At 46.8% G+C, this 11,889-nt stretch overlaps 1 protein-coding gene and 1 pseudogene across 2 annotated transcripts in view; one reads left to right on the plus strand and one right to left on the minus strand.

Annotated features, from left to right (window-relative positions):
* Positions 1–11,206, minus strand: part of CDRT4 (CMT1A duplicated region transcript 4) — a 33,818-nt gene extending 22,612 nt beyond the window's left edge. For both annotated transcript variants that reach the window (XM_068530981.1, XM_068530980.1), the window contains exon 1: positions 11,092–11,206. In XM_068530981.1, coding sequence (XP_068387082.1) covers positions 11,092–11,116 — 25 coding nt within the window. In that variant the 5' untranslated portion in view covers positions 11,117–11,206. The remainder of the gene's footprint in view (positions 1–11,091) is intronic.
* LOC137754083 (DDB1- and CUL4-associated factor 16-like) lies at positions 4,746–5,400 on the plus strand (annotated as a pseudogene).
* Positions 11,207–11,889: the final 683 nt, after the last annotated feature.

Raw genomic sequence — 11,889 nt, forward strand, 5'->3', positions numbered from 1 at the left:
TGGGGGCATCATAGAAAAAGCAGGCAGTCGTGCCCACTGGACGGTTGCCCAGATGACCCTGGAATCCAAGATGGCAGCCATGGTTATAGGCACAGAGATTTGGTAAAAGATGAGGCCAAAGATTGTCATATGTCTCATTTTCATAGGGTGAGTTGAGAAGAGGGATGAGAACGGAACCATGAAAAAAATCAGCATTTAAGTCATGAGAGATGAAGAGGAGCCTGAGAGGGGACCCGGCAGAAGAACTGGAGGAGCTGTCTCAGGAAGTCAAGAGAAATTACCTGCCAAGGAGACTGTGGTAAGATAAAAAAATATGTGGTCTTTGTCCCCTGTTCCTGGCACAGAGCTCCTAAAACCTTTGGAGCTTATTGCCTTTTGTGTGCTAATACGATTGCCAGTGGGGGAGCCCTTGACAGCTTCAGGATGGGGGCTGGTGGCAAGAAAGGTGGTCATTAGAAGGTTAGGACTTTTGGTCCCCCCACCCAGCCCCTGGAGCAGGGAGAGGGGCTAGAGATTGAGTTCAATCACCAATGGCCAATGAGCTAATTGATGGTGGCTACATAAAGAAACCCATAAAAATCCCTCAACGATGGGGTTCAGGGAGCGTCCAGGTTTGTGAACAATCCATGTGCTGGGGGTGGCACCCCTGGAGAGGGCATGGAAACCCTGTGTCACCCCCATCTCTTCCATTTGCCTGTATCTGACCTGTATCCTTTACAACAGCGGTCCCCAACCTTTTTGGCACCGGGGACCGGTTTCGTGGAAGGTCATTTTTCCACCGGAGGCGGGGGGTGTGTGGAAGGTTCAGGCAGTAATGCAAGCGACAGTAAGCGATGGGGAGCGGTGGGGAGCGATGGGGAGCGGCAGATGAAGCTTCGCTCGCTCGCCCGCCACTCACCTCCTGATGTGCGGGCCAGTTCCGAACAAGCCACCGACCGGTACTGGTCCACAGCCCAGGGGTTGGGGACCTCTGCTTTACAATAAACTGGTGAACATCAGTAAAGCATCTCCTGAGTTCTGTGAGCAAACCTAAGGAAGAGGTGATGGGAACCCCCAAATTTATAGCCAGTTAGTCAGAAGTAGAGGCAGCCCCTTGAACTGAAGTGGGGGCAGTCTTGTGGGGCTGAGCCCTCCATCTGTGGGATGTGATGCTCTCCAGGTAGACAGCATCTGAATTAAGTTCATTTGTAGGACACCCAGCTGGGGGTGGAGGATGGAAGAATTGTTTGGTGTGCAAAACCTCATACACTTGGTGTCAGAAAAAAGACACCACAGAGATGGACATGCCGAAGCCACAGAAACGTCAAGAAACTCAAGGACCAAAAGAAGCCTGTTGACGTTGACCCTAGGAGCAAGTTTGAGGGCGATTCCATAAGAGGACAGGGTGAAAGCCAGAATTTGGAGAGCTGTGGAGCTCATGGGAAAGGTGGGCGTGAGGAAAGGACTGAAGTAACAGATGTAAAGGGAGGCCCGTGAGTGCCAGCACTGCCACCAGAAGGACATGCTCCGTGTCATTCACGCCTCATCGCTGTACACCTATGACATAGTGTCCCTGTTCTGTAGACGGAGAAATGAGCCTCAGAAACATCAAGCAACCCTCTCAAAGCCCTACATTTGTCAAATGCTGAGGTTAGGATTCAAAACCAAGTCAATCTGATTCTAAAGCCAGCGCTCTTAACTAGTGAACAGCTGCCTCCCACCCACTATCCACGGATGCCGAACCCGTAGATACCGGGGCCAACCGTAAGGAACTTGAGCATCCATGGATTTTGATAACCACGAGGGGTCCTAGAACAATCCCCTGCACACACGGAGGGAAGACTCTGACTGCATGTGTAGATACCCAGGTGAATCTACAAATAAACTATTAGAATTAGTGAGTTTAGCAAGCTTGTTGGAGGCAAGGACAACCAAAATCACCTGCATTTCTATATACCAGCCAGAAACAAATGACTAAAAAGATACTGTTTACAATTGCTTCAGAAATGCCAAAGCCAGGAATAAATCCAACAAAAGATGTGCAAGTCCTCTCTGTAGAAAATTATATATTATTGAAAAAACATGTTTAGAAATCTAAATAAATGGAGGGATATGCCATGTTCACTGTAAAAATGTCAGTTCTCCTAAATTGGGCTGTAGATTTGATGTCATCTCAACCCATCTAAGAGTGTCTGCAGAAACTCACAAGCTGATTCTAAAATGTGTTGAATATATGGACATAGGGCAAGCTAAGAATAGAGAAGGTAATCTTAAAGGTGGACAAACCTGAAGAATGCATTATGCTTGAGTTTCAAAACTTATAAAGCCAGAATAATTAGGACAGTGTAGAACTGGTACACAATTGATAAATAGACAAATGGCATAGAATAGAAAGCTCAGAAAAGACCCACTTCTCTATGGCTCTGCAGAGCAGTGAGTGAAGAATATTATTTTCAAAAATGCTGCTAGATCACTTGAATAATCATGTGGAAAAATCATTACATTTAACTCTTACCCTCTCACAGTACCCAAAAATCAGTTCCGGGTGGGTTGTCCTTCTGTATGTTAGAAGTAGGACAATAAAACTTCTAGAAGGTAAAATGGGAAACTATCTTCATGCCCTCAATGTAGGAAAAGATTTCTTAAAGTTAAGAATTTCTGTTCACTGAAAGATACCATTAAGAGAATAAAAAGGTAAACCTCGGTGTGGAAGAAGACTTTTGTAGTCCATATGACAGAATAGGGTTTATACACAGAGTATATTTTAAAATTTAAAAAATCCCTATAATCAACAACAAAAACAAAAAACAAAAAAATAGAAAATTGGTCAAGAGACTTTAGGTATATCACAAAAGATGATATTCCAAATGGCAGAATAAACAAAGGAAAAGGTACTCAACCTCTGGTAAATTCACATTAAAACCACAATGAGATAGCACTATACCCCACCATATGAATGGCTAAAACTTTTTAAGCTGACAAGTAGAAAGAAGACGTAGCGCAACGAGAAAGCTCATAACTGCCAGTGGGAATGAATTTGAAAACAGTTGGACCTCATCTACTGAACACAAACATACACCCACTCTTTGACCCGGCAATTCCACACCCAAGTTCAGAACCATGTAACATGAAAACACACAGTCAAGAAGATTTATAACTGCATTACTTATAATATACCCAAAAACTGGAAATAAACCAAATATCCATCTAGGGTGAAATGGATAAAATACACAGCAGTGCATTCATTCAATGGAACACTGCATAGCAATGGAAATAAATAAGCTACACCTGTGTGCAACCACACGCCAGAATCTCACAACCAAAATACTGAAAGAAGCCAGGCACCAATGAGTAGTATAAGTATAAGTAGTATAAGTAGTATAAGTCCATTTACATCAAGTTCAAAAAGCAGGCAAAATACATATGATCCAGCAATCCCACTCCTGGGCATAAACCTGGAGAAGACTCTAATTCAAAAAGATACATGCACCCCAATGTTTATTGCAGCACTATTTTACAATAGCCAAGACATGGAAGCGACCTAAATGTGCATCGACAGAAGAATGGATAAAGACTATGTGGTGTGTGTATGTATATATATATATATATATATATATATATATATATATATATATATATATATAATGGAATACTACTCAGCCATAAAAAAGAATGAAATAACGTCCTTTGCAGCAACATGGATGGACCCAGATTATCATACAAAGCGAAGTAAGTCAGAAAGAGAAAGACAAATACCATATGACATCACTTATATGTGGAATCTAAAATATGACACAAATGAACTTATCTATAGAACAGAAACAGACTCACAGACATAGAGAACAGACCTGTGGTTGCCAAGGGGGAGGACGGGGTGGGGAGGGATAGAGTGGGAGGTTGGGATTAGCAGATGCAAACTACTATATATAGAATGGATAAATAACGAGGTCCTACTGTATAGCACAGGGAACTATATTCAATATCCTGTGATAAACTACAATGGAAAAGAATATGGGGAACGCGAGCCTTGCGGAGGAGTGACTGTTGGAACAGAGCTGGTGGCGCTAGGCTTAGCCAGGTCTTGCGGCTGGGAGTGAGGCAAGGAAGAAGAAAGGATCCTCCTTGGTCTTCTCATTCACAGGTTAAGCCTACCTTTCCAGATAGTCCAACAATTAAGTCACCAGTTTCCAAGGGCATTTGCACTACCTATGGAAAACACTGGATCTGTGCACACCAGACAGATCCTTGACAACTCGTCCCACCATCCCCTTGCACAAAATTTGCTGCACCAGCAGACAAAGAAGGCGACCACTGAGTTTCTTTTCATTACCAAATAGATATAATATCCCTGCCAACAAAAAAGAGTACACAGTGTCTCTTCATAATTTCACAACCAATTGAGACCATGCTAAGAAAATCAGCTTGCCTAGATGAGGACCCCTTCTCTTCTTGGGTAGCCAGGATTTGAAGGAGAGACTCTGACCTGTGCCACTGGTAAGAGACTAACTTTTACACACTGAACTGGTCCTGAGAACTGAGCTGTCTTCTTTGTGAGTGAAGAATATACAACATAATCTTGAAGAACTGCACAGTGGTGAGAGCCAGAGGCATACTGTGTGTGTGTGTAACAGACTGAGAAACAGACAAATGAATCCTATTGAAAGGATTTCTCATCTTCTGCTTCTGTTTGCCAGTGTTAGTGTTTTACTGGCTTATATGGTTACCTTTTTCTGGTACCTTTTTTTCTATACCATTGTTCCATTCTAATGGGTCCTAGAAATCCCTCTCCTGACCCCTTAACAGAATCAGAAAGTGAGGAAGAAGAAAACGCTAACTACCTAAATGAGAGTTCTGGGGAAGAGTGGGATTCCTCTGAAGAAGAGGACCCTGTGGTGCCCAACCTAACACCTCTTGAGAGTCTTGCCTGGCAGGTTAAGTGCCTTTTAAAATATTCTACAACTTGGAAACCTTTAAATCCTAGTTCCTGGTTGTATCATGCTAAACTCTTGGATTCTAGCGCACCCGTCCATATACTTCGAGAGACAGGACTAAGACTCTCCCATTGCTCCCATCGTGTACCCAAACTGGAACCAATTCCTGAATGGCCTCCTCTAGGCTCTTGTGGAGTGCCACCTTTTCAAAAGCCCCTTATGAGTCCCAGCCGGCTTTCTAGAGGTCATGCCACTCTAAATGGAGCACTGCACTTTGCCACCAAACAGTTAAGCCGAACATTGAGTAGAGAGAGCCACTCCCATACCTCAGTACCTAAAACAAATTCCTAATTCACGTGTTTCTGGTTGTTGCTGTGGCTGGTTAACTAAAACAGTTAAGGAAACAACCCGCACTGAACCCATCAACACTACTTCCTCCTACACTGACTTCCAAAAGGCAGTTAACAAACTCCTAACTGCATCACTATAAAGATCCACCGTTCCTTCCCATAGCTCTCGTGTTGCCAGTTGAGAAAGGAATACGGTTCCACAGCCCACAGTTGAGAAACTAACGTCTTCTCAACCAAACTATGCCCTGTCCTGATACGCCAAAATACGATCAAGTACTGAATATAATACCCAAGAGTCCTGCAACTCAACTACAGGAGCTGTTCACTGTGAGCATTCCCTTTGAAAGACCTAAAATGAGAACTTCAGTAGAGAATTAGTCAAAAGGGACCTTATTACAAGAGATAAGTTGACTATTCTCCACACTCAGTTCTCCCCCCAATTTACTCTGCCTATCTAATGGACTTAACTAGATACCTAATTATTAATGGGAAGGAAAAGGAGGCCACTACCCTATTTGTTACCCAACCTTCAGAACAGCCATTGTGGAAAGTGATAAGTTAGCTACTCCCAGTAACACCTTTCTGAGCATACTTTTCTCTGATATTCATTTCTAGGGAGGTAGTTGAATTAAATTGAATAACTAGATTAAAAAAATGGTGGGAGTATGGATTTATCTCTCAGTTTTTATATTGGTAGACCTACATATGGCAGGCACCTTTTAGGAGTTCCTATGTTGGAGGGAGGGAGTGCAGTAGTGCAGTAGTAGCCTACACTACCCCAGACCTATTATGGGACCTGCAGTTATAGCATAAACATTTTATAGGCTCCCACCGGGCTGTCTCTAGCTAACCTGGCTTATAAGATCATACCTAGGGATTAAACAGACACCTGTTCTGTAGGGAATATATTTCCTGCATCTCAGCATCCAGACCATAGTCAAGAGCAAATAAAACCCATTCCAAAGACCAATGGGAAAAAACTAAGAGAGCATTTATGCTAGTGGATTAAAGTATTTCATCTGTATGATGTTTCCTGGAGCAGTACTTCATGCACTTTCCACGTCCATTGCAAACTTTTCAGGAACACTTCTAACTTTAAAGAAACTTACTACAGAAAATCTCAGCCTAATACAGTCTGAAGTTGAAGAGTTTTTTTTAGCATCATTGTTTTTCTACATCTAGCTGTAGATTTTTTTTTTCTGGCTGAACAGAAAGCATATGTATCCTTGTAAATGAGTCTTGCTGTGTTTATTTGGATGAGTCAAAACATAAGAGATCAACATACATAAAATGCATGAGACCAGTAAGTCTTTTCACACACCTACAATAAAGAGTGAAACCTTTGTGTGATCCTGGTTAACTGGGCATCTAAAGGGAATCAGAAAACAGATTGTTAAAGATATATCATATATCCTTCCTTATTTTAGTTTTGCTTTTTCCTATTCTCCATAATTAAGTGCTGTATACACTGTGGCATCAAAAAATTGAAGCATTAATGGAATCACAAATTCTATAAATGTATAGCAACTTTAAGGAGAAAGAAGAATGTTTATAACCTAATGAGTAGTTTCTGCTGAACCTTAGTGGTCTCCTCTTGAGGAAATTTTTAAATGTTACAAAAAGCTGTTTCTTTCTTTCTTTCTTTCTTTCTTTTCTTTCTTTCTTTCTTTTTTTTATGGGAAGGTGGGAAGAGGTAGAGGGGTCTAAAAATTAAAATATGTTGATGGTTATGTAACCATAATATGTTCCTTTGTGTGTGTGTGTGTGTGTGTGTGTGTGTGTCAAAGTGCCTTCTTCATGAACACATTTTTGCTGTTCATTCCCAAAGGAAGCCTTTCCCCAGCTTCCCAGCTGAATAAACCAACAGCTTTGTACATGCAAAAAAAAAAAAAAAAAGAAAAAAGAGAAGAATATGAAAAAGAATGTCTACATGTGTATAACTGAATCACTTTGCTGTACAGCAGAATTAACACAACATTGTAAATGAACTATACTTCAATTAAAAAAAAAAAGCAGGCAAAATAATGTTTAGGAATACATTTCCTCAGCGTAAAGCACGTGTATAATTGATTAGCATAAATTCAAGAGAGCAGTTACCTCTAAGGATTAAAGAAGAGGGAAGTGATGGGAGGGGGCTGGAGGGGAGCTCCTGGGGGTAGCACTGTCCTACTTCCTGACGTGGATGGCTGTTGCCAGGCGTCCACTTTTGAAAAATCACAAAGATATAAAATGTATGCCTCAGTGCACTTGATGTATTGATATATCTCAATTTTTTAAAAATGCTTTAAAGATATAAGGATGGCAGGGCTAGAAAATGGGAGTAGGGAGTGGGGGCAGGACTGGAGCAAAAGTTGGAAGGGAAAGGGGAAGCGGAGGATTGTGGAGACTAAGTGGGTGTCACCCACAACCCCGCCACTGGTGGTAGCGCCACCAGTCTGGGGTGGGTCTGGATGTGGGGGAGGGAGTCTCTTTAGCATCAGAGAGGAGACGTGGGAAGAAGAAAAAAAGGATCAGGTGTGGTGGAAAAGCCAGAGGGCCATGGGGTCGGGGAGGGTCAGCGTCTCGGTGAGCCGGGGTGGCTGGAGAAGAAAACACAGAGCCTGGAGACGTCCTGTAGGGAGCCTCCCCCTCAGAGAAGCCCTGGCCACCAGCCAGTGACTTTTAGGCTGCAATTAGCTAATTGGGTCTTGTCTCTCCACAGCCAAAACTAACTGTCCAAAACCAGAACAAAGTCATTCTTTCCCATGCTCCTAAAAACCTTGAGAATTACAAAGGTGAAATAAACATTTATGCTAGAAATAAACAATGAAAACTGAAAATCAAAGTGGGCCAAGTATTTGCCAGGCAGCCGGCCTGACCTGCTACACATTCCTGATGTCTGGTTTCTACCACGTGCTCCCCGCAACTTGGCAACCCGTCCTTTCTTTCTCCTTGATTTCCCGGCACACTCCCCACAGCGCCAAGCCCTGTGAGCTCTGGGTTCGGCTCCCCATTTTCTCTCTCTGCAGCCCACTCCCCACCACGCCTTTACCAGGGGCCACGAGGCACGACAGTGGCCCGATCCAACTGGAAATGCCGTGTCATCAGCACCCTCCTGTCTCCCCGCACGTCTGTCTGCCCTGTCACCAGAAATGTGGTGTCCTGAGGAAAACAGGGACTGGGGACGTCGCCTGAGGTCCTGGGGAAGAAACAGGGGCCAGTAGCTGGTGGGAAAATCTGAACTGGCACACAGGCTGGCTGAGGTTTGAACAGCGAAGGACCAACTCAGGAGCAGGCAAAGCGATATTAGAAGATCAAGCAGGCAACAGAGCCAGAGGTCAGAGGGGGACCAGGGACCAGGAACCCAATGCTACAGAGGTGTCCAGAGCTTGAACACTGGAGTCAGATGGCGCTGGGCTCCAGTCCTGGTTCTGTCATTTACCAGCTGTGTAACTTTGGGCAATTTACCGACCTCTCTTGGCCTCATTTTTCTCTAGTGAAGTGAGGATGTGGATGGACATGGGGATGGGGATGTGGATGGGGATGGAGACAGGGATGGGCATGGGGGTGGGGATGGAGGCGGGGATGGGGTGGCGTGGGGGAGGGGGACAGAGGTGAGGATGGGGTGGGTGTGGAGGAGGGGGGCAGAGGTGAGGATGGGGTGGGGATGGAGGTGGGGAGGGGGAGGGGTGGGGATGGAGGTGGGGGAGGGGGAGGGGTGGGGAGGTGGGGGGAGGGGTGAAGATCCACATGCCAGGCAAGCCTTCAGGTGTGAGAGGCTGATACATCTTTGTCGCATGGATGCTGAGCGTGTTAAAGGCAGGGAGCAGCTCCTGGCCTGGGCTTGGTGTCTGGCACCTTCTACCTGCCCCTTTTGCTGGTCAGAGCTCATTCCCGACAGCACCAGCATAGCTGCTGGGTGTGTGAGCAATCTGGGTGCTTGGTGACCAGCCCGGGACGGAGAGCAGCTGTGCTGACGTCCACTTTCCACGTTCCGTCCCCTCCGCACGCCCCGCCCATTGGCCCCACTCCTTGCTCTCATCACCAGCATTTTCCAAATGTCCCTCCCTTTCTGCTTTCAAACATCCCCAAGTCTCCCCTCCCCTAGAAAATTCTTCTCTTGACCCCAAGCTTCCCTGACTTCTATTTTCCTCCTTTTCTCTGCCAAAACTCCCCAGGGAGCAGGCTGTACCAGCTGCCACGCCTCCCTCACTCCCCAAGGCCCAGCAGCCTGGCGCCCACTGACAGCCTCCGGGCGGGAAGGACAGAAGTCACAGCCTCAGAGGGGCTCGAAAGTGGGAGGGTGGGCACACACCCATACAGGGATGCACACACAGGCACACACACATACACATGCACACACAGACACAAATGCACACACAGGCACGCACACAGAAATACAGACGTACACACACACGCATACACATACACAGAGACACACATATACACACAGAGACATACACATACACACACAAGCGCATAGAGGCACACAGAAATACACACACAGACACAAATACATATACACAGGCACAAAGACACACACATACACAAACACAAAGAAACACACACACAAACACATAAACACACAGGCACATACACAGACACATATACTCACAGTCACACACACACTAACCCATTCCAGTACGACAGCCGAGGGCCCGCACTCTGGCCAGAGAGAGGAGGAGGGACCCCCGGGGCCGTCTCTCGCTCAGCCTGAAGGCTCCAGACCCCTCATGGAAGCACCAAGAGGGCAAAGAGAGGCCGCTGGAATCACTGCCCTGCGGGCAGACCCAGGCCATATGGGCCTGACTGTCCACAACTGGGGAGGAAGCATCTTTATACCTTGCACAAGTCCCAGCTGTGAGCACTCAGAAGACACCCCTGAAATAATGTCAGCTGAAAAGGAGGGAGCGAAGTGCTGGTGGAGGCCTGGAGGAAGACCGTGACCTTGGGACCCAGAGGGTCAAGCGTGCAGGACCAGCTCCCTGACCCCAGGCTGGTCAGTGACCATCTCCCAGACACGGGGCAGAATCTGAACTGAACCCCGGGCTCTGGCTCCCTGCGTTCTTGCCCCTCACCTTCCTGCTTCTCTCTCACCAACTCCACGCAGCTCAAGAAGAGCAGAACCAGAGCTGCCGGCATAGAGACAGTGGCCCAGCCCCCCCTCTCCAGTGGAAAGGAGTCCTCTCTCCCCTTCCCCTCGCCCGTCTACACTGTGGCCTCACTGATCACAAGGTTTACAGATTGTTGTGCTTATTTACTGACGCTTCTTCCTCAGGTTCTTAATTATTTTTAAATAAGCAACTGGAATATTCATCATCATTTTTTAAAAACCTACTGTCCGTGTGGCTGTAACAACTCCTTCCCTATGGGTTCCTACAGGTTCTTAACTGAGAGAGTTAAGGAGATGCTTTCCCAGTCCTGGCCGAGCATCTCCTGGGTCCTGAGCTCTGGAGGGAACGTGATAGGAGCCCCGCCCCACACCGCCAGCGAGGAAACGTGGGTATGTTTTGTGTGTTTGTTTTGGTTTGTTTTGCTGTTCGAGTAGACTTGTCGCCTTAACTGCACTGTGGAGTCACCTGACCATTTTTAAAAGCATGCCCGAGTCCTCTGCAAAGTTAATCAGACTCTCCTGGACCTCAGTAGGGTTACAGAGTCCGGGGGTGGTGGGCAGAGTGCGACCAGACAACCGGGAAGGAACGCGGAGGCTCCAGGAAGGCTCCTGCTGTGAAGGGCTCGGCCTCGGGCAGGTTGGGTCTGTGCTTTTTTCATGTTCATCCCTGACTCTCCTCTCCGGGACAACTGGTGTTCCAAGGTGTGAGATAGGACCCCCCCACACACCCGACTGTTACCTGAGAGGCTTCTGTGGTTCCCCATACTTCCTTCAGGATCCTGGTGGTTCTCCTGCCCAGGGCTTATTTCTCCCCCGCAAGCGTCCCCCAGTCCTGGATCCCACTTCCCGCCTCGGTCCTCTATTTGCTGCCGCCAGCCATCGTCTCTCTGCTGCCCCCAGGTGGTCCAGGGGCCTGGAATCAGAGTAAATGGGGCATTGTGACATCAGCACTTGCCATGCTCCCCGCCCTGAAGTCTTCTGCCCTCTTCTCTTCTTCCCCAGGGAGCTCAGCCGGCTCCAGGGTTAGCCCAGGTACCGTGTGCACGACCTCACTTGGGTCTCTGCCCCCAGAGGAGCAAATACAAACCCTTACTCTGCGCCAGGCCCAGCCAGATGGAGAGCAGTGGTCGCCTGCCTCCGTGTGGTCACCTGGAAGGTCTACTGAGACTCGGCTTGCCGGGTCCCACCCCAGAGTTTCTGATTCAGTAGATCTGGGGTGAGGCCCAAGAATTCGCCTCTCCAACAAGCTCCTTTCAGTGGAAATAAGCCTATTTCTTTGGAAATAAGATGCTCTTTGGATGAACAGCAGAGAATTGCTGCCACCAGAAGCTGATGGGAATCAGCCCGTCTCCTCCACTCCAGTGACATGTCCATGTTTCTGTAAGCAATGTTCAACTTGTAAATTCCAACCTCACCTGAGACCCCAACTCTGGAAAATTCCCCACGATTCCAGGAGGACCCGGCACAGAGCAGTGTAACTGTGGGTGTCAGCTTGGGACCCATCCGAGAGCCGGGCTGGATTTCTCTGCTGCAGAGT

The sequence above is a fragment of the Eschrichtius robustus genome, chromosome 20 (assembly GCF_028021215.1).
Source record: "Eschrichtius robustus isolate mEscRob2 chromosome 20, mEscRob2.pri, whole genome shotgun sequence".
NCBI classification, from domain to species: Eukaryota; Metazoa; Chordata; class Mammalia; order Artiodactyla; family Eschrichtiidae; genus Eschrichtius; species Eschrichtius robustus.